This window comes from Acanthopagrus latus, chromosome 13 (genome assembly GCF_904848185.1).
Source record: "Acanthopagrus latus isolate v.2019 chromosome 13, fAcaLat1.1, whole genome shotgun sequence".
In the NCBI taxonomy this organism is placed as follows: Eukaryota; Metazoa; Chordata; class Actinopteri; order Spariformes; family Sparidae; genus Acanthopagrus; species Acanthopagrus latus.
In genome coordinates this window covers 26,822,836-26,845,556 of record NC_051051.1, presented here as the reverse complement: position 1 = coordinate 26,845,556, position 22,721 = coordinate 26,822,836, and the positions used below count along the sequence as shown (strand labels likewise).

The 22,721-nt window shown below is 48.8% G+C and overlaps 2 protein-coding genes and 1 long non-coding RNA gene across 3 annotated transcripts in view; 1 reads left to right on the top strand and 2 right to left on the bottom strand.

Moving 5' to 3' along the window:
• LOC119031061 overlaps positions 1-22,721 on the top strand; it is a 55,172-nt gene that overhangs the window by 3,078 nt on the left and 29,373 nt on the right. Inside the window, exon 2 of the transcript XR_005078514.1 lies at positions 518-604. The gene's annotated coding sequence lies outside the window, so the exon portion shown is untranslated. The remainder of the gene's footprint in view (positions 1-517; positions 605-22,721) is intronic.
• On the bottom strand, positions 3,200-6,918 carry LOC119031064 (rhamnose-binding lectin-like). The gene is made up of 7 exons (XM_037119195.1): positions 6,642-6,918; positions 6,393-6,428; positions 5,649-5,733; positions 5,373-5,545; positions 4,333-4,468; positions 3,520-3,631; positions 3,200-3,409 (listed from the first exon to the last, which is right to left on the bottom strand). Exons 1-6 carry the CDS (start codon positions 6,670-6,672, stop codon positions 3,523-3,525), a joined length of 570 nt encoding a protein of 189 aa, XP_036975090.1. The 5' UTR covers positions 6,673-6,918; the 3' UTR covers positions 3,200-3,409; positions 3,520-3,522.
• On the bottom strand, positions 10,199-11,663 carry LOC119031067. The gene is made up of 2 exons (XR_005078517.1): positions 11,605-11,663; positions 10,199-10,878 (listed from the first exon to the last, which is right to left on the bottom strand). It is a non-coding gene; the product is annotated as an uncharacterized LOC119031067 (long non-coding RNA).

The following is a 22,721-nucleotide window of genomic DNA, read 5'->3' as shown; positions in this document are numbered from 1 at the left end:
GCCAGCTAGGTTTGAGAGCCTAGGACTCTTAAAAAACAAACACACAGGTTCTTAATTAAAATCAGGGAAGCGCAGAGTTAAAAACCACAAGTCCAATCAACAGGGTTCACAGGATTTATTATAAAACAAAAGATAAACCCAGCCAAAGTCTCTCCCGAGGATCCCAGTGTCAGTTGTCAGGGTCAAAACACAAAAATAACACAAGATGCAGTATAACAAACATCAAATCACAATCAAAATGAACAAAACATGCAACCCTAAAAACTGACCCCGTCACACCAAACCCTCCACTTAATTTGTCTTTGCATAGATGCTTCTGATATGTGTGTGTGTGTGTATATATATATATATATATATATATATATATATATATATATATATATATATATATATATATATATATATATATATATATATATATACACATACATACATACATACATACATACATACATACATACATACACATACACATATATACATATGTATTGATATTCTCGCTACCGTGTTGTTCCAGATAAATGAGGAGATGATGGAGTCCAGTTTCTTGAAGTGGTGTGGGGGAATATAGACCAGAAGACATTGGAACATGTGTTGGAGTCTGGTAAGAGAAACCATTAAATCATTAATGCGACTGACTAGGGGGAGTGGTAATGTGTCCCAGAATTCAATGTTATGGCGTAATTGTTGGATCTTTAAGAGATCTCCATATTTTCGTGTAGCAATAATACCTAAGCTTTGATTTGATAGTGTTCAATCTTAAATGGCATCGTGCGTAGAAACTCTAGATCGACCTTACCGACAGCAATTCACTTTTGTCCCAGTTAATAGTTTATCCTGAGAGGCTGCCGAATTTTTCAGTTAAGTGTAACAAAGAGGGAATGGTCATCACGGGGCGTGATAATACAGTGTCATGTCATCCGTGAAAAGCAACACGTGGTGTTTTGTCTCATATATTTGCTCGTTTAGCTGGTGAGCAGTTCAATGCATCAGTTAAATAACTGTGGGGAGCAGGAGCAGCATCTGACACCTCTCTGTGGTCAAATGTCTCACCATCGGTGATAATGGAGACCTGGGGTTGAGTGCAGATGATATTAATCCAATTTATACGCTTTTTGCCAAAGCCAATTTGGTTTATAGCATGAATTTCCATTCTACATGGTCAAACGCTTTTTCTGCATCCAAAGCGATGATGGCACGCTCTTGTTTGTGGTCCTGATACATTATGTTGAAAAGACGTCGTACGTTAGAGTAAATATGGTGACCAGGTACAAATCCTGATTTTTCAGGGTGTATTAGTTCACTCAGGATCTTCATTTGCGTTTGGAGCAGCGATATGTGGCGGCAGGAAGACATATTTAGAGTCTTTTTCTTCAGTATAACAGCTGTGTTTGTCTGGTAGATGTGTTCGGCAGTTTAGAGGTTTCTTTACCGTAGAAGTAAGGGGCCGATTTCTGACAAGTATGATTAATAGAATTCAATATTAAACCCGTCTGGCTCAGGGGCTTTGCGTGGGTTATCTCAGCCTCTAGGGCCCGTACTGCTCCAGCATCCAGCGCAGGAAGCTGCAACTTTGCTAGAAATTCATTGAGACTTTCTGGAGTGACAGAACATTTAGATTTATACAAGTCTTGGTAAAATTTATCAAAGCATTTGTTAATCTTACCTGGGGACATTGTTAAAGTGTCATTCTTGTCTCTGGCACCTTAGTTGTCGAGCTAAAAGTCTCTGTGTCCCCAGATTCAAAGTATTTCTGTTGTGTTTTGCACGGAGCCGCAACATGTTTTGTTGATATGGTGTTCAAATGTCAGAGGGGTTTGCTTGATAAGAATCTTCAAAGTTTTCTAAGTCCTGATTTATTTCTCTTAGCCGATTATTATCTTTTCTCTTCTAATTCACTTATAATAATCAATATTTAAAAAAAACAATTGTAGTTAGCTCTTATTAACCGAAGAGTCCTGCAGAAATGACTCTGACGTTTTGTATTTCCTCCAAAATATTATTTATAGTAAAACAAAACTTCAGTACAAAGGTTAGCAAAGTTAAAAACAGCTCACTTCTATAACGAGACAGGTGTGAAGGGCTTAAAAACATGCTGGTTTTCAGCTGAAACTTGAGATATTTATGTTGAACTTTCATTAAGCTAAGTAGTGCCTGTTGAGGTGCCTCAGGTAACTTTTTTTTTTTTCCAGGTTTTTTTTGTATTTGACCAAGAACACAAAGTTAGTCTATAGTTCAGCAGGTTTTATTGCTGAGTCAACACCCCGAGATGTTTGATGGGCAATATTTGACACCTGCAGCTGAGTCACCTGCAGCTACACCACCTGTCTCTTCTCTTTACTTTTAGTGTCACATTAACAAGCGACAGAGGACAGGTGAGGACAGCAAGGTAGGCGTCACCTGTTGCCTCCAGGTAACATTTTTTCAGGGTTGTTATGTGTCATTCAGAGAAGCTGCCTTTTTTTTATTTTTTGCATTTTTTAGAGATTATAGATGCACACAGGTAGTTTCAAAGGAGAGATCTTCATTGACAATAAACACAATTCATAGTGTTTGACTTTATTTGTATGTGGCGGACCCTGCCACCCTTCTAGCTTCAAACAGTGTTCTGGGACTAATATTCCTCTGAGAGCTTAGGTTAACAATCTATCTGTGTTCACGCATGACAAGAGAATTTCACCTCACGATAATCACCTGAGTTTGACCGCAGGTTTCTTCACCCAGAACAGTTTACTATACATGAGCTGCACATTAGCGAGCAACAATCAGCAGCGAGGGCAAACGTGTCCGTGTTCAATCTGACCAAAGTCAGCACTGACCAGAGATTTCCATCTGTTATCCTGCAGTGTCTGTCCATTAAGTGAGTTACAGTCGGTGGTATAGTATCAGCTGCTGCACTCACAGTGTTTTCCTCCAGAGCTCACCGGCTCCAGCAGCTGTCTGCTGGTGAATGCTCATTAACAGAGTCGCCCGTTACTTCAGAACACAGACATCTGTGTTTGTATTATTACCTCGTTAATATGTAAATATTACTTACACTTACACTTCTGACTCTGAGGTTCTTCTCCTAAACTACACAGCGCCCCTTTAAAGGCAACATGACATATTAAGTTGTATTCCGTGTGATTCGTCTGGTTTTAGCTTCAGGATGATTTGTGCTTTTTCATGCGGCTCCATAATTAAATAAACGACTCCAGCTCAGTGACAGATTTATTTGATATTAATCATATCAGCAGTACACACGTTAAACATGTTTTCTGTTTCATCACAGAGTAGATGAACAATTTAACTCATCAGTGATTACAGTTGTGATCATCGCTGATAGTAAAGTAATTTGATATGAGGTCTCAAGGTGGAGCTGATCTGACTCATCAGTTCATGCTCAGTTCAGCTCCTCGTCGTGGTCGAGCTGGAAGAAATATTGAAACATGTAGAGATCAGAGTCACCAGCTCATGGAGATTTACCTCAGCCTGTACAGAACATGCAGGTGTGTGTGGTGATGATGGTGGACATCTTACCTGTTAGACACAGCGGGCGCTGAAGGACAGGTACTTGTAGGTGTGTGGACAGGGGTCTCCTCCCATCACTGCATTGGTTGCATGGATGTAACACACTGCGTCACCGTTACACCTGAAGGAGACGACTGATGCTGTTACTCTGCAGGCTTCAACAGCCTGACATCATTAGTTAAAAGACTTCCATTTTGCATTTGTTTCCAGTGTAATACTTTAAATCTGACAGTGTTCCACAAAACCTCTTCAGTGGATTCATCCGAATCATTTTCAGACGCTCACTGTGAAATTCTGGTATTTCTTAGCCCCCCTCAAGCACTTGGACTTGTTTCCTCTCCTGAGAAGTTGTTTAGAAAATCTACCACTGTCGAGCTTGTCTGCTACAGACGGAATGCATGCTAACACCTGCTTCTGCAGACTGTGATCACAGCAGACGAGCCGCATGGAGACATCCATGAAGCTCCAGAACACACGCAGTTTTACTCTCAGGGATCGATACAGTATTTCTGATTCTGTTCAGTCATGTTGGGACTTTACGTTTGTTTAGGTTGAATTTTGTATTTCACGCTGTGCTTATGCTCTGCTGACTTTTAAAGTACAGGCAAAAATTTTGGTTGCAGCCCTGGGTCACAACAATAACCACTGGAATGTGTCAGAGCTCACAGTTTTCACATCACCACCCTCCCCTCCTCCGCCCGATGTGAACAGTGGCAAATAATCATATGATGTGAATTTGATATGACACATTTGGTACAAATGTCTGCTGTACTCCAGATGTTCGACCTGTAAAAAGAGTGAACTCAGTTAGTGATGTCTCACAGTTTGCCCAGGGTCGTAGTGACGTCACGCCTGCAGCTGGTGCTTTGCTTTGTCCCGTACAGCTTGGAGCTCAAACACACGTTTTCTTTCAGACGACCGTAGAACGCTGACTCTATCTTTATTGTCTTCCTATGAACTTAAGAGAAAAACAGAAGAGCAGACCTGAATCAAACACAAGATTGATCGCAGGATTAGACATTTTCGCTTGCTTGGATCAAAAGGATCCTGAAATCAGCCAGACGGCAAACAACTTTTAAAATGCTTGTTCCTTGAATGGAGTTCAGGTCGATCAGGGCTATGCTGTGCTAAGACACATTTCCATGACTTACCAAATAGTCTGACTTCCTGTCTAGGTACAAGTAGACGTGTTATTGTGCAGCTCTGAGCATCTGCAAACGGCCGTGATTAGGGATTATTATCCTCGCCTCCATTGCTTTTCATGAATATATGTGCTGTGTCTCAGTTCAGGGTCTGCGTCCTCTGAAGGACCCGGTCTCTGTGGTCTGTGAAGGCGAGTCCTTCAGAGACCTTGTTAACCTGGTCAGCTGTTGTTAAATGTGACGGTCTAGCCTTTGGAGCATTTCCTGGTTGCATCACCAGATGTTTTACCCTTACGTCACGATTTCTGCCGCCCAGACCCGCGAAAGTGACGATCTACGCTACGCGATGTCGCCATTTTCTCTCTTTCTTTCTTCTTTTTCGGGCGCGCAAAGAATCTTGGGATATGTGAGGCCATGAAGGATCGTAGTGGTGCATCCTCCAGAAACATGGAGAAGAAGGAGCCTCTGGAGGAGCCTTCAGACTGGGACAGACTGACATCATGACCTCAGTGTGAACGTCCACACTGCTTTCATACCACAGCATCACGCGTAAAATCTTGCTTGAGTTCAATATTTTCAAATACCCTCGAACTCAAGTCTATCAGCGTCTTTTCATTGACTTTGTATGTAATCTAGACACGTGACGCCTGACGTTTCCTCTGAATGCGCCGTAAGACAGACACTGAGAAAGAAAACATGATGAACGTTTGTGAGACTCACAGCATCGGAATTGGCCAAATTTCCCACCGCAGATCATGCCCTCAAATGAAGAGGGATGTGTGTTCTGAAGAGGATTCAAGTTGTTGAAAAGGGGAAATCCTAATGGAAATGCTGGTCTTCTGATATTTGCTGATTTTGCTCTGTATTGACGGACTGCTTTTGTTTTTACAGTGCTGTGGAAAAAAAACTCAGAGGAGTAAGAAAGCAGGTTTAGAAATACAGAAACAATATTGAAATATTTCTAACCTGGTTTTATATGTAGTTGTATTCTCTTACCTGTTGCTCTCCTTCCCCTCCACTTCTGATGATGATGACACAGGAGGTGGAAGTGACGGCCATGATAATTCAGAGTTGGCTTGGCCTTCAGTCAGGTCACACAACATTTTGACATTAGTTGTGCCTCCTGCTCACACTGAACTTGGCAAAAGTGGGTTTGAAATCTTTGCTGCACACAAACATAATGAGCTCCAAAGTAGTTAAAAAAGTGTTTTAAAAAACACCAATGCTGCAATTACTATTCAAACATGTAATTTTGATACATGTGTTCGTTTCTACCCCATTTAATTTAACTGAAAACCATAAACTTTGAGGTGAGGGAACCAGATGTGCAAAATACTTACTGATTTCTGTGTTTTAGGACTACAGACTTCACCACTCCACCACAGTCACAATGGCCCAAATTTGAGCTTTATACATTATTATTGAAAATAATAAAGAATTAAATTCTAATGGGATTCTGGAGAACGTTTGACAGCTCTGATGTTCGTCTGTCTGTTTACATGTTTCTGTGCACAGGATTCTCTCTTCCTGATCTTAATGAAGCTCCACGTTTCAATACAGGATTGAATGAATAATGGTGCTGTAATGCTGATACATCAGGCTTTGATTCACACACAACACCTGGCGATCAATACATTCACTGCTGCTCTGTGTCTGAAGATAAAACGTCACCAGACTTTAAATAGTGAATCAGTTATAAAGCAGACTGAATATCAGTACACCACTAATACCAATACTCACCAGTGACTGAAAACAGGATGAGCACAACAGCCAGAACTGAAAGACAGACAGACAGACACACACACACACACACACAGTATATATTCTCAACTGCTGAACTTTCTCTGAGCATTAACTGTAAATATTCGAAGTTAAATTTTACATCAGGAAACAGAAAACAGACCAAGTAAAGTAGACTATTACATTTACGACTTAAAATGAAAAGTCAGTTTGTCAGACTCACAGCGTACCTGACAAAAACATACTCACAGGTGAGCAGGGTCAGCGCTACACGGTCCATCTTTCACCTGTCTCCGTTTCCCTCCAACTGCCTCGACCTTGTTCTCTCGGAAGAGAACAAGGTATTTGACTAAACTATTTAACTGGAGGCCAACAAATGAAGAACAGGTGTTGACTTCCAACTGTAGTTCATAGTGTACACAGTAGGTAATGAGCATGGGAACATATTCTGATTCAGAACCAGAGTCAGAATTCCTTCATTAGTACTGCAAACGGGGACATTTCTGCGTCACAGCAGCCAAAGGACAGTTCAATAAACAATAGCCAATAATAATAGAAAAAATAAACATTATAATAAAAAGGTGAGAAATAGAAATAGAATTGTACAGACATAATATGTTGAATGTGTAAACAGTGTAATTATAAGCAGTGTGGCAGTGTATCGTTATTAATAAATAATAAATATGGGTGCACTAAATTGCCAGTTAGTGCAAACCAAAGTGAGAAGGTGGAGCTAGATCCACATTACTGACGATTATTGATCAGAAATCTAATTCTGTTCACATTTTGTCAAAGTACTAACAGTCATCCCTACAATATAGATATCAAGGTATTTGGTCAGAAATGTTGTGATATTTGATTTTTGTCACTAAGTTCGAGCATTAATCAAGCACTTTAGAGGATATCTCAAAATATTAAAATATTTGTCGTCTGTTGTGACACAGCCTGACAGCAGGGCAGCCTTTAATAATTAAACGGGCATTATCTATTACATTTAAACTCGAGGTAATAATGCAAACACAGAAATGTGTATTTTTTCTATGAGTGACTAAACAAGCTGTTCTTAGAGGAAAATGATAATAAAAGACTGATCACAGTCACTAAATTTGTTTTCTCTCCCTTATTTGAGGTGTTGGAGGCTTTTGCAGCACATTAATTCAGATATTACACACCTGGACACATTATATGTCTTTCTGTGCTGGTAATTGGTGCACCACAGGGAACAGTCCTGGCTCATTTCCTGTTCACCCTGTACCACCAGTCACCCCACAGCAATCTATTAAAGTTCTCTGACGACTCTGCTGTCGTCGGCCTCATCAGAGACGAGGACAACAGAGCCTACAGAGAACTTATTCAGGACTTTGTGGACTGGTGCCAGCAGAACCACCTCCAGCTCAACACCGGGAGCTGGAGGTGGATTTCCACAGGCGCAGACAACCCTGCACACGGGGAACAGACACTGAGATGGTGACATCTTACAAGTTCCTGGGAGTTCACCTGAACAATAAACTGGACTGGACTGATCACACTGCAGCAACATACAAGAAAGGTCAGAGCAGACTGTATCTGCTGAGCAAGCTCAGGTCCTTTGGGGTGCAGGGGGACCTCCTGACCTCTTTCTGTGACTCTGTGGTGGCATCACTCATTTTCTATGGAGTAGTCTGCTGGAGCAGCAGCATCTCGGCAGCAGACAGGAGGAGACTTGATAAACTTATCAAGAAGGCCAGTTTCATCCTGGGATCCACTGGACCCAGTGCAGATGCACCGGGCCGCTCCCTCAGTGACAGACTGAAGGAGAGGTACCACAGGTCCAAGTGTGTGACCTGCGATGTGTCCACTATAAAACGCTCTGGTGCCAGACAACACAGGACATCCTAACTAATTACTATTTCCATCATTACAATGCTGTTACCATTACCGACTATTAAATGTTGCGAGTTACAAACTGAAGCTGCTCAATTGAAGCTGTTGTCATCCGACTCGGCTCTCAGCCAGCGGAGCTGCAAAGGGAGGGAGGGACAACTGCATAAGTGATGGTGATTGGCTCTCCAAGGTAGAGTGAGAGTTCATAAGCCAATCAGAGGCAGTGTTCAGTTTACACACAAACCACACATGCACACAGCAGCCTCGCACACACACACTAGCAGAGGTGAGCTGCTGCAAGGCGAGTTCGGAGGGAAAGTTGATGTTTTCCAAGTGGAAGTACAGACACGTCTTTAGTCTCTTTTGTCTACGTCCGTTGTAAGAAACTCTTACCTAATGAAGCATCTCTAAACTGAACACGCTTCTACAAAACTAGTGGCCAAAAACACTGTTGTTGACACTGTTGGTGATAACAGCAGGTGTGGCTAACATGAGCTCTGCTAACAAAGAAGGACACTGAGCTGTCTGAGCAGCTATAGCTGGATTTTTCTGCTCCAGCTTCCCAAAAACTTGTGACACAGACTGAACTGAATGCAGTGATAGGCAGGTATGTTGTTGAGAACATGCTGCTGTTATCAACAGGTGACTCAGACTCCTTCAGAGCCCTCATTGGTAAAATACCGGGCAGAGTAGGAGCCGGTCCGCCATGCGGAAAGACATTTTGCATAGATGCAGAGTGCACTGAAATGAATGCCGAGCTCAAAATGGTGAATAATTAAAATTAATGCAATAGTTACTTTCCCTGGTAACTAGTTACTAACTCAGTTACGTTTTGGAAGAAGTTACTAGTAACTATAACTAATTACTTTTTAAATGTAACGTGCCCAACACTGCTTGACGGGTCAGAGCTGTTTTAGCTGCACGAGGGGAACCTTCACAATATTCGGCAGGTGGTCATGATGTTATGTCTGATCGGTGTATATTCGAGTATATTCCATTTCTTACCTTTTCATTATATTGTTTATTTTCTAACTATTATTATTGTCGTTTGTAATATTGCTGTCCTTTGGCTGCTGTGACAAAGAAATTTCCCCATTTGTGGGACAATAAAGGAATTCTGATTCTGATTTCAATCCTGCAGAAACTTGTATGTGAGGTCAAGGTGGCTCTGTCCACTGTTTTATACTGGGGCCAGAACGTAACGTTAACATGCCCATCCTGTACATCCTGAATCGTTAACCTTATGACTGAGCACATTTAGGCTATAGTCACAGCAGCACTGAGTGCTTCACCGGATTCATTTATGTATCGTTGAAAGTTCCCCCTGCAACAAACAGTAGAGGTATTTGTCATCTCTTCACTGTTTGATTCACAAAAAAGAGATAATGCAAAAGCTGACATGTTTTGATATCGTTAAGCAAGAACAGGCGTTTCTGGTCAGGGTTTGGTTCAGAATGATTCATGGTTCAGAATGACAGAGTAAACAAGAATTAATGTTTAAGGAGAACAAGGAAAGGTGCATTTAAAATGTTTTGCATTGTGAATTTACTTGTTGCTTATACAGACCTATTATCGACATGATCAAGATGATAATTAATTCATCATTTGTATAAGCTATATTCATGTCGACATGCCTTGCAGTAAGGAAAATGTTTAACGTCTGAGTTTCAAAATGTGCCACATAAAAATAAGTTATTTGTTTTTTACACATTCTTTTGAAGAATGTAAAAATATAATCTGCTGATATATGAGTTATCTGAATTTTTTACCCCCTAAAATCGTTACTGGCCTGAGCCTGATTTCTTTTTACTTGTTTTACTGTATGTAATTTAAATATCGACCACCAACAAGGTGACTGATACAGTGTGTGTTTATATCATATCTCTCTGAGCATGGTTTTCTAGACAGTTTATTAAAAGAAGAGACAGCACAGATCTCATGAGAAGGTTTCTCAATTCTTTATTCATCATGCAATGATCTTGTTTCTTTTTAAGACTAAAGACACCAGCAGGGCTTAAATTAACACCAAGTAACCCAATAAATATGCTTGGAAACACCGTCATATTATCTTTTTTTGGCTGCAAACTGTTTGTTTTTTTTAGAACAAAACATTTAAAGCTCAAGAAAACTCAGAGGGGCTGGTAATTTTACAAATATGTTTCCTTTTTGGCTCCATAAAGTTAATTTTAAGCCCATGCATCAACGTGAAAAACAAACAGTACAGAAAGTAAGGCAAGTCCTCAAATAGTCTAAATCACGGCAAACTGACCCCTTACATAATAACCACAGCCTTTTCCAGTAATAGTACTACCAATAATAATTAACATAATAAGACCTATTACCACAATAATAATTAGAAAAAAAATAATAAAATGCATCCCATATGATAGTTTCTGGTTTGTTGCTGATGGTTCAGCTCCTCCTCCATTTTTTTGGATAGATAAAGAGGGAAGAAAGGAAAGAAGAAAGACAAACAACAAGTCCCAATTCCAAACAATATACTAATGTGCTAATGTTGAGCATTTATATGGAAGTTGTTCAACAATAAACATGACTTTGGCTGCCACTTCTAAACTAAAAGCTATTTCGAGTGGCCAGACTCTTCATCCAACACGGCTGGGATCTGTAAAAAATAAACAAACACAGACACATTTATATTAGATTAGATAAATTCGATAAATCACACCTGGCATTACCATGTGTCTCGGGTGACCACTTGTTATCGGATTGCCCTGCTATATATGCAGTCATTAACATAACAGAAAATTGTCAAATACAGCTTTTCAGGTAGTAAATAAAGTTTCTCTTAACAACTCACAAAATGTGTTTTTTACAGGGAGTCTGGGGACTCTGTAAAGAGTTTTGTCGTGGTGCTGGAGGGCTCACAAGGCCTTCAGCTGACTTTGAGCCATCACACACAGTTATGGATTAAACTTAGCTTGCAGGAGATTGCGTCAGTCTGAACCAGTCAGAGCTGGACTGCAGATATGAATCTGAATTTAAAATTCGAGTGGCTCACTATCAGTTTCATGCAAACCGTCTCACAAAATGAAAACATGATTAACAATTTGAATTTTGATTTTGACTTTCTTGTAGCCATTTCACAAACTTAAATTTCTCCTGATGACACAACTCTTAGAATCGTGACATTCGTCTGGTGATGTTCTGTTTAGCAGTTCAGGAGAAGGAACTGTCTTCAGTGACATCTGCTGCTAACTTTGTCTTTAAGAGAGCACTTGTGATTGGATCCCTTAAGAGGGATGTTCACACTGCGTCTGAACAGCCACGGAGTAAACTGTCACCATTACAAATACAGTTTGAACACAGAGAGAAAAGAGGACATTATTACCACTTGATTATTTTCTTCTTCTTCTGATGTGGTTCCGCCTCCTGCCACCTCTCGTGATGATGTGATGTCGTCTGCCCCGGCGCGTTTTGATGATGCGGTGCCTTCTTACGATGTGGTACCGCCTCCTGCCACCTCTCGTGATGATGTGATGTCGTCTGCCCCGGCGCGTTTTGATGATGCGGTTCCTTCTTACGATGTGGTGCCGCCTCCTGCCACCTCTAGTGATGATGTGATGTCGTCTGCCCCGGCGCGTTTTGATGATGCGGTGCCTTCTTACGATGTGGTGCCGCCTCCTGCCACCTCTAGTGATGATGTGATGTCGTCTGCCCCGGCGCGTTTTGATGATGTGGTGCCTTCCTACGATGTGGTGCCGCCTCCTGCCACCTCTAGTGATGATGTGATGTCGTCTGCCCCGGCGCGTTTTGATGATGTGGTGCCGCCTCCTGCCACCTCTAGTGATGATGTGATGTCGTCTGCCCCGGCGCGTTTTGATGATGTGGTGCCTTCTTACGATGTGGTGCCGCCTCCTGCCACCTCTAGTGATGATGTGATGTCGTCTGCCCCGGCGCGTTTTGATGATGTGGTGCCTTCTTACGATGTGGTGCCGCCTCCTGCCACCTCTAGTGATGATGTGATGTCGTCTGCCCCGGCGCGTTTTGATGATGTGGTGCCTTCTTACGATGTGGTGCCGCCTCCTGCCACCTCTAGTGATGATGTGATGTCGTCTGCCCCGGCGCGTTTTGATGATGTGGTGCCTTCTTACGATGTGGTGCCGCCTCCTGCCACCTCTAGTGATGATGTGATGTCGTCTGCCCCGGCGCGTTTTGATGATGTGGTGCCTTCTTACGATGTGGTGCCGCCTCCTGCCACCTCTAGTGATGATGTGATGACGTCTACCCCGGCGCGTTTTGATGATGTGGTGCCTTCTTACGATGTGGTGCCGCCTCCTGCCACCTCTAGTGATGATGTGATGTCGTCTGCCCCGGCGCGTTTTGATGATGTGGTGCCTTCTTACGATGTGGTGCCGCCTCCTGCCACCTCTAGTGATGATGTGATGTCGTCTGCCCCGGCGCGTTTTGATGATGTGGTGCCTTCTTACGATGTGGTGCCGCCTCCTGCCACCTCTAGTGATGATGTGATGTCGTCTGCCCCGGCGCGTTTTGATGATGTGGTGCCTTCTTACGATGTGGTGCCGCCTCCTGCCACCTCTAGTGATGATGTGATGACGTCTGCCCCGGCGCGTTTTGATGATGTGGTGCCTTCTTACGATGTGGTGCCGCCTCCTGCCACCTCTAGTGATGATGTGATGTCGTCTGCCCCGGCGCGTTTTGATGATGTGGTGCCTTCTTACGATGTGGTGCCGCCTCCTGCCACCTCTAGTGATGATGTGATGTCGTCTGCCCCGGCGCGTTTTGATGATGTGGTGCCTTCTTACGATGTGGTGCCGCCTCCTGCCACCTCTAGTGATGATGTGATGACGTCTACCCCGGCGCGTTTTGATGATGTGGTGCCTTCTTACGATGTGGTGCCGCCTCCTGCCACCTCTAGTGATGATGTGATGTCGTCTGCCCCGGCGCGTTTTGATGATGTGGTGCCTTCTTACGATGTGGTGCCGCCTCCTGCCACCTCTAGTGATGATGTGATGTCGTCTGCCCCGGCGCGTTTTGATGATGTGGTGCCTTCTTACGATGTGGTGCCGCCTCCTGCCACCTCTAGTGATGATGTGATGTCGTCTGCCCCGGCGCGTTTTGATGATGTGGTGCCTTCTTACGATGTGGTGCCGCCTCCTGCCACCTCTAGTGATGATGTGATGTCGTCTCCCCCGGCGCGTTTTGATGATGTGGTGCCTTCTTACGATGTGGTGCCGCCTCCTGCCACCTCTAGTGATGATGTGATGACGTCTGCCCCGGCGCGTTTTGATGATGTGGTGCCTTCTTACGATGTGGTGCCGCCTCCTGCCACCTCTAGTGATGATGTGATGTCGTCTGCCCCGGCGCGTTTTGATGATGTGGTGCCTTCTTACGATGTGGTGCCGCCTCCTGCCACCTCTAGTGATGATGTGATGTCGTCTGCCCCGGCGCGTTTTGATGATGTGGTGGCTTCTTACGATGTGGTGCCGCCTCCTGCCACCTCTAGTGATGATGTGATGTCGTCTGCCCCGGCGCGTTTTGATGATGTGGTGCCTTCTTACGATGTGGTGCCGCCTCCTGCCACCTCTCGTGATGATGTGATGTCGTCTGCCCCGGCGCGTTTTGATGATGTGGTGCCTTCTTACGATGTGGTGCCGCCTCCTGCCACCTCTCGTGATGATGTGATGTCGTCTGCCCCGGCGCGTTTTGATGATGTGGTGCCTTCTTACGATGTGGTGCCGCCTCCTGCCACCTCTCGTGATGATGTGATGTCGTCTGCCCCGGCGCGTTTTGATAATGTGGTGCCTTGTTACGATGTGGTGCCGCCTCCTGCCTCCTCTCGTGATGATGTGATGTCGTCTGCCCCGGCGCGTTTTGATGATGTGGTGCCTTCTTACGATGTGGTGCCGCCTCCTGCCGCCTCTCGTGATGATGTGATGTCGTCTGCCCCGGCGCGTTTTGATGATGTGGTGCCTTCTTACGATGTGGTGCCGCCTCCTGCCGCCTCTCGTGATGATGTGATGTCGTCTGCCTCGGCGCGTTTTGATGATGTGGTGCCTTCTCACGATGTGGTGCCGCCTCCTGCCACCTCTAGTGATGATGTGATGTCGTCTGCCTCGGCGCGTTTTGATGATGTGGTGCCTTCTTACGATGTGGTGCCGCCTCCTGCCACCTCTAGTGATGATGTGATGTCGTCTGCCCCGGCGCGTTTTGATGATGTGGTGCCGCCTCCTGCCACCTCTCGTGATGATGTGATGTCGTCTGCCCCGGCGCGTTTTGATGATATGGTGCCTTCTTACGATGTGGTGCCGCCTCCTGCCACCTCTAGTTATAATGTGATGTCGTCTGCCCCGGCGCGTTTTGATGATGTGGTGCCTTCTTACGATGTGGTGCCGCCTCCTGCCACCTCTAGTGATGATGTGATGTCGTCTGCCCCGGCGCGTTTTGATGATGTGGTGCCTTCTTACGATGTGGTGCCGCCTCCTACCACCTCTAGTGATGATGTGATGTCGTCTGCCCCGGCGCGTTTTGATGATGTGGTGCCTTCTTATGATGTGGTGCCGCCTCCTGCCACCTCTAGTGATGATGTGATGTCGTCTGCCCCGGCGCGTTTTGATGATGTGGTGCCTTCTTACGATGTGGTGCCGCCTCCTGCCACCTCTAGTGATGATGTGATGTCGTCTGCCCCGGCGCGTTTTGATGATGTGGTGCCTTCTTACGATGTGGTGCCGCCTCCTGCCACCTCTCGTGATGATGTGATGTCGTCTGCCCCGGCGCGTTTTGATGATGTGGTGCCTTCTCACGATGTGGTGCCGCCTCCTGCCACCTCTAGTGATGATGTGATGTCGTCTGCCCCGGCGCGTTTTGATGATGTGGTGCCTTCTCACGATGTGGTGCCGCCTCCTGCCACCTCTAGTGATGATGTGATGTCGTCTGCCCCGGCGCGTTTTGATGATGTGGTGCCTTCTCACGATGTGGTGCCGCCTCCTGCCACCTCTAGTGATGATGTGATGTCGTCTGCCCCGGCGCGTTTTGATGATGTGGTGCCTTCTCACGATGTGGTGCCGCCTCCTGCCACCTCTAGTGATGATGTGATGTCGTCTGCCCCGGCGCGTTTTGATGATGTGGTGCCTTCTCACGATGTGGTGCCGCCTCCTGCCACCTCTAGTGATGATGTGATGTCGTCTGCCCCGGCGCGTTTTGATGATGTGGTGCCTTCTCACGATGTGGTGCCGCCTCCTGCCACCTCTAGTGATGATGTGATGTCGTCTGCCCCGGCGCGTTTTGATGATGTGGTGCCTTCTTACGATGTGGTGCCGCCTCCTGCCACCTCTCGTGATGATGTGATGTCGTCTGCCCCGGCGCGTTTTGATGATGTGGTGCCGCCTCCTGCCACCTCTCGTGATGATGTGATGTCGTCTGCCCCGGCGCGTTTTGATGATGTGGTGCCTTCTTACAATATGGTGCCGCCTCCTGCCACCTCTCGTGATGATGTGATGTCGTCTGCCCCGGCGCGTTTTGATGATGTGGTGCCTTCTTACGATGTGGTGCCACCTCCTGCCACCTCTCGTGATGATGTGATGTCGTCTGCCCCGGCGCGTTTTGATGATGTGGTGCCGCCTCCTGCCACCTCTCGTGATGATGTGATGTCGTCTGCCCCGGCGCGTTTTGATGATGTGGTGCCTTCTTACGATGTGGTGCCGCCTCCTGCCACCTCTCGTGATGATGTGATGTCGTCTGCCCCGGCGCGTTTTGATGATGTGGTGCCTTCTTACGATGTGGTGCCGCCTCCTGCCACCTCTAGTGATGATGTGATGTCGTCTGCCCCGGCGCGTTTTGATGATGTGGTGCCTTCTCACGATGTGGTGCCGCCTCCTGCCACCTCTAGTGATGATGTGATGTCGTCTGCCCCGGCGCGTTTTGATGATGTGGTGCCTTCTCACGATGTGGTGCCGCCTCCTGCCACCTCTAGTGATGATGTGATGTCGTCTGCCCCGGCGCGTTTTGATGATGTGGTGCCTTCTCACGATGTGGTGCCGCCTCCTGCCACCTCTAGTGATGATGTGATGTCGTCTGCCCCGGCGCGTTTTGATGATGTGGTGCCTTCTCACGATGTGGTGCCGCCTCCTGCCACCTCTAGTGATGATGTGATGTCGTCTGCCCCGGCGCGTTTTGATGATGTGGTGCCTTCTCACGATGTGGTGCCGCCTCCTGCCACCTCTAGTGATGATGTGATGTCGTCTGCCCCGGCGCGTTTTGATGATGTGGTGCCTTCTCACGATGTGGTGCCGCCTCCTGCCACCTCTCGTGATGATGTGATGTCGTCTGCCCCGGCGCGTTTTGATGATGTGGTGCCTTCTTACGATGTGGTGCCGCCTCCTGCCACCTCTAGTTATAATGTGATGTCGTCTGCCCCGGCGCGTTTTGATGATGTGGTGCCTTCTTACGATGTGGTGCCGCCTCCTGCCACCTCTAGTGATGATGTGATGTCGTCTGCCCCGGCGCGTTTTGATGATGTGGTGCCTTCTTACGATGTGGTGCCGCCTCCTGCCACCTCTAGTGATGATGTGATGTCGTCTGCCCCGGCGCGTTTTGATGATGTGGTGCCTTCTTACGATGTGGTGCCGCCTCCTGCCACCTCTAGTGATGATGTGATGTCGTCTGCCCCGGCGCGTTTTGATGATGTGGTGCCTTCTTACGATGTGGTGCCGCCTCCTGCCACCTCTAGTGATGATGTGATGTCGTCTGCCCCGGCGCGTTTTGATGATGTGGTGCCTTCTTACGATGTGGTGCCGCCTCCTGCCACCTCTAGTGATGATGTGATGTCGTCTGCCCCGGCGCGTTTTGATGATGTGGTGCCTTCTTACGATGTGGTGCCGCCTCCTGCCACCTCTAGTGATGATGTGATGTCGTCTGCCCCGGCGCGTTTTGATGATGTGGTGCCTTCTTACGATGTGGTGCCGCCTCCTGCCACCTCTAGTGATGATGTGATGTCGTCTGCCCCGGCGCGTTTTGATGATGTGGTGCCTTCTCACGATGTGGTGCCGCCTCCTGCCACCTCTAGTGATGATGTGATGTCGTCTGCCCCGGCGCGTTTTGATGATGTGGTGCCTTCTCACGATGTGGTGCCGCCTCCTGCCACCTCTAGTGATGATGTGATGTCGTCTGCCCCGGCGCGTTTTGATGATGTGGTGCCTTCTCACGATGTGGTGCCGCCTCCTGCCACCTCTAGTGATGATGTGATGTCGTCTGCCCCGGCGCGTTTTGATGATGTGGTGCCTTCTCACGATGTGGTGCCGCCTCCTGCCACCTCTAGTGATGATGTGATGTCGTCTGCCCCGGCGCGTTTTGATGATGTGGTGCCTTCTCACGATGTGGTGCCGCCTCCTGCCACCTCTAGTGATGATGTGATGTCGTCTGCCCCGGCGCGTTTTGATGATGTGGTGCCTTCTTACGATGTGGTGCCGCCTCCTGCCACCTCTAGTGATGATGTGATGTCGTCTGCCCCGGCGCGTTTTGATGATGTGGTGCCTTCTTACGATGTGGTGCCGCCTCCTGCCACCTCTAGTGATGATGTGATGTCGTCTGCCCCGGCGCGTTTTGATGATGTGGTGCCTTCTTACGATGTGGTGCCGCCTCCTGCCACCTCTAGTGATGATGTGATGTCGTCTGCCCCGGCGCGTTTTGATGATGTGGTGCCTTCTTACGATGTGGTGCCGCCTCCTGCCACCTCTCGTGATGATGTGATGTCGTCTGCCCCGGCGCGTTTTGATGATGTGGTGCCTTCTTACGATGTGGTGCCGCCTCCTGCCACCTCTAGTGATGATGTGATGTCGTCTGCCCCGGCGCGTTTTGATGATGTGGTGCCTTCTTACGATGTGGTGCCGCCTCCTGCCACCTCTCGTGATGATGTGATGTCGTCTGCCCCGGCGCGTTTTGATGATGTGGTGCCTTCTTACGATGTGGTGCCGCCTCCTGCCACCTCTAGTGATGATGTGATGTCGTCTGCCCCGGCGCGTTTTGATGATGTGGTGCCTTCTTACGATGTGGTGCCGCCTCCTGCCACCTCTAGTGATGATGTGATGTCGTCTGCCCCGGCGCGTTTTGATGATGTGGTGCCTTCTTACGATGTGGTGCCGCCTCCTGCCACCTCTCGTGATGATGTGATGTCGTCTGCCCCGGCGCGTTTTGATGATGTGGTGCCTTCTTACGATGTGGTGCCGCCTCCTGCCACCTCTCGTGATGATGTGATGTCGTCTGCCCCGGCGCGTTTTGATGATGTGGTGCCTTCTCACGATGTGGTGCCGCCTCCTGCCACCTCTAGTGATGATGTGATGTCGTCTGCCCCGGCGCGTTTTGATGATGTGGTGCCTTCTTACGATGTGGTGCCGCCTCCTGCCACCTCTAGTGATGATGTGATGTCGTCTGCCCCGGCGCGTTTTTGATCGATGTGGTGCCGCCTCCTGCCACCTCTAGTGATGATGTGATGTCGTCTGCCCCGGCGCGTTTTGATGATGTGGTGCCTTCTTACGATGTGGTGCCGCCTCCTGCCACCTCTAGTGATGATGTGATGTCGTCTGCCCCGGCGCGTTTTGATGATGTGGTGCCTTCTTACGATGTGGTGCCGCCTCCTGCCACCTCTAGTGATGATGTGATGTCGTCTGCCCCGGCGCGTTTTGATGATGTGGTGCCTTCTTACGATGTGGTGCCGCCTCCTGCCACCTCTAGTGATGATGTGATGTCGTCTGCCCCGGCGCGTTTTGATGATGTGGTGCCTTCTTACGATGTGGTGCCGCCTCCTGCCACCTCTAGTGATGATGTGATGTCGTCTGCCCCGGCGCGTTTTGATGATGTGGTGCCTTCTTACGATGTGGTGCCGCCTCCTGCCACCTCTAGTGATGATGTGATGTCGTCTGCCCCGGCGCGTTTTGATGATGTGGTGCCTTCTTACGATGTGGTGCCGCCTCCTGCCACCTCTAGTGATGATGTGATGTCGTCTGCCCCGGCGCGTTTTGATGATGTGGTGCCTTCTTACGATGTGGTGCCGCCTCCTGCCACCTCTCGTGATGAAGTTATGTCGTCTGCCCCGGCGCGTTTTGATGATGTGGTGCCTTCTTACGATGTGGTGCCGCCTCCTGCCACCTCTAGTGATGATGTGATGTCGTCTGCCCCGGCGCGTTTTTATGATGTGGTGCCTTCTTACGATGTGGTGCCGCCTCCTGCCACCTCTCGTGATGATGTGATGTCGTCTGCCCCGGCGCGTTTTGATGATGTGGTGCCGCCTCCTGCCACCTCTCGTGATGATGTGATGTCGTCTGCCCCGGCGCGTTTTGATGATGTGGTGCCTTCTTACGATGTGGTGCCGCCTCCTGCCACCTCTAGTGATGATGTGATGTCGTCTGCCCCGGCGCGTTTTGATGATGTGGTGCCTTCTTACGATGTGGTGCCGCCTCCTGCCACCTCTAGTGATGATGTGATGTCGTCTGCCGCGGCGCGTTTTGATGATGTGGTGCCTTCTTACGATGTGGTGCCGCCTCCTGCCACCTCTAGTGATGATGTGATGTCGTCTGCCCCGGCGCGTTTTGATGATGTGGTGCCTTCTCACGATGTGGTGCCGCCTCCTGCCACCTCTAGTGATGATGTGATGTCGTCTGCCCCGGCGCGTTTTGATCATGTGGTGCCTTCTCACGATGTGGTGCCGCCTCCTGCCACCTCTAGTGATGATGTGATGTCGTCTGCCCCGGCGCGTTTTGATGATGTGGTGCCTTCTCACGATGTGGTGCCGCCTCCTGCCACCTCTAGTGATGATGTGATGTCGTCTGCCCCGGCGCGTTTTGATGATGTGGTGCCTTCTCACGATGTGGTGCCGCCTCCTGCCACCTCTAGTGATGATGTGATGTCGTCTGCCCCGGCGCGTTTTGATGATGTGGTGCCTTCTCACGATGTGGTGCCGCCTCCTGCCACCTCTAGTGATGATGTGATGTCGTCTGCCCCGGCGCGTTTTGATGATGTGGTGCCTTCTTACGATGTGGTGCCGCCTCCTGCCACCTCTAGTGATGATGTGATGTCGTCTGCCTCGGCGCGTTTTGATGATGTGGTGCCTTCTTACGATGTGGTGCCGCCTCCTGCCACCTCTCGTGATGATGTGATGTCGTCTGCCCCGGCGCGTTTTGATGATGTGGTGCCTTCTTACGATGTGGTGCCGCCTCCTGCCACCTCTAGTTATAATGTGATGTCGTCTGCCCCGGCGCATTTTGATGATGTGGTGCCTTCTTACGATGTGGTGCCGCCTCCTGCCACCTCTCGTGATGATGTGATGTCGTCTGCCCCGGCGCGTTTTGATGATGTGGTGCCTTCTTACGATGTGGTGCCGCCTCCTGCCACCTCTCGTGATGATGTGATGTCGTCTGCCCCGGCGCGTTTTTATGATGTGGTGCCTTCTTACAATGTGGTGCCGCCTCCTGCCACCTCTAGTGATGATGTGATGTCGTCTGCCCCGGCGCGTTTTGATGATGTGGTACCGCCTCCTGCCACCTCTCGTGATGATGTGATGTCGTCTGCCCCGGCGCGTTTTGATGATGTGGTGCCGCCTCCTGCCACCTCTCGTGATGATGTGATGTCGTCTGCCCCGGCGCGTTTTGATGATGTGGTGCCTTCTTACGATGTGGTGCCGCCTCCTGCCACCTCTAGTGATGATGTGATGTCGTCTGCCCCGGCGCGTTTTGATGATGTGGTGCCTTCTTACGATGTGGTGCCGCCTCCTTCCACCTCTCGTGATGATGTGATGTCGTCTGCCCCGGCGCGTTTTGATGATGTGGTGCCTTCTTACGATGTGGTGCCGCCTCCTGCCACCTCTAGTGATGATGTGATGTCGTCTGCCCCGGCGCGTTTTTATGATGTGGTGCCTTCTTAAGATGTGGTGCCGCCTCCTGCCACCTCTCGTGATGATGTGATGTCGTCTGCCCCGGCGCGTTTTGATGATGTGGTGCCTTCTTACGATGTGGTGCCGCCTCCTGCCACCTCTAGTTATAATGTGATGTCGTCTGCCCCGGCGCGTTTTGATGATGTGGTGCCTTCTTACGATGTGGTGCCGCCTCCTGCCACCTCTCGTGATGATGTGATGTCGTCTGCCCCGGCGCGTTTTGATGATGTGGTGCCTTCTTACGATGTGGTGCCGCCTCCTGCCACCTCTCGTGATGATGTGATGTCGTCTGCCCCGGCGCGTTTTTATGATGTGGTGCCTTCTTACAATGTGGTGCCGCCTCCTGCCACCTCTAGTGATGATGTGATGTCGTCTGCCCCGGCGCGTTTTGATGATGTGGTACCGCCTCCTGCCACCTCTCGTGATGATGTGATGTCGTCTGCCCAGGCGCGTTTTGATGATGTGGTGCCGCCTCCTGCCACCTCTCGTGATGATGTGATGTCGTCTGCCCCGGCGCGTTTTGATGATGTGGTGCCTTCTTACGATGTGGTGCCGCCTCCTGCCACCTCTAGTGATGATGTGATGTCGTCTGCCCCGGCGCGTTTTGATGATGTGGTGCCTTCTTACGATGTGGTGCCGCCTCCTGCCACCTCTAGTGATGATGTGATGTCGTCTGCCGCGGCGCGTTTTGATGATGTGGTGCCTTCTTACGATGTGGTGCCGCCTCCTGCCACCTCTCGTGATGATGTGATGTCGTCTGCCCCAGCGCGTTTTGATGATGTGGTGCCTTCTTACGATGTGGTGCCGCCTCCTGCCACCTCTAGTGATGATGTGATGTCGTCTGCCCCGGCGCGTTTTGATGATGTGGTGCCTTCTCACGATGTGGTGCCGCCTCCTGCCACCTCTAGTGATGATGTGATGTCGTCTGCCCCGGCGCGTTTTGATCATGTGGTGCCTTCTCACGATGTGGTGCCGCCTCCTGCCACCTCTAGTGATGATGTGATGTCGTCTGCCCCGGCGCGTTTTGATGATGTGGTGCCTTCTCACGATGTGGTGCCGCCTCCTGCCACCTCTCGTGATGATGTGATGTCGTCTGCCCCGGCGCGTTTTGATGATGTGGTGCCGCCTCCTGCCACCTCTCGTGATGATGTGATGTCGTCTGCCCCGGCGCGTTTTGATGATGTGGTGCCTTCTTACGATGTGGTGCCGCCTCCTGCCACCTCTAGTGATGATGTGATGTCGTCTGCCCCGGCGCGTTTTGATGATGTGGTGCCTTCTCACGATGTGGTGCCGCCTCCTGCCACCTCTAGTGATGATGTGATGTCGTCTGCCCCGGCGCGTTTTGATCATGTGGTGCCTTCTCACGATGTGGTGCCGCCTCCTGCCACCTCTAGTGATGATGTGATGTCGTCTGCCCCGGCGCGTTTTGATGATGTGGTGCCTTCTCACGATGTGGTGCCGCCTCCTGCCACCTCTAGTGATGATGTGATGTCGTCTGCCCCGGCGCGTTTTGATGATGTGGTGCCTTCTCACGATGTGGTGCCGCCTCCTGCCACCTCTAGTGA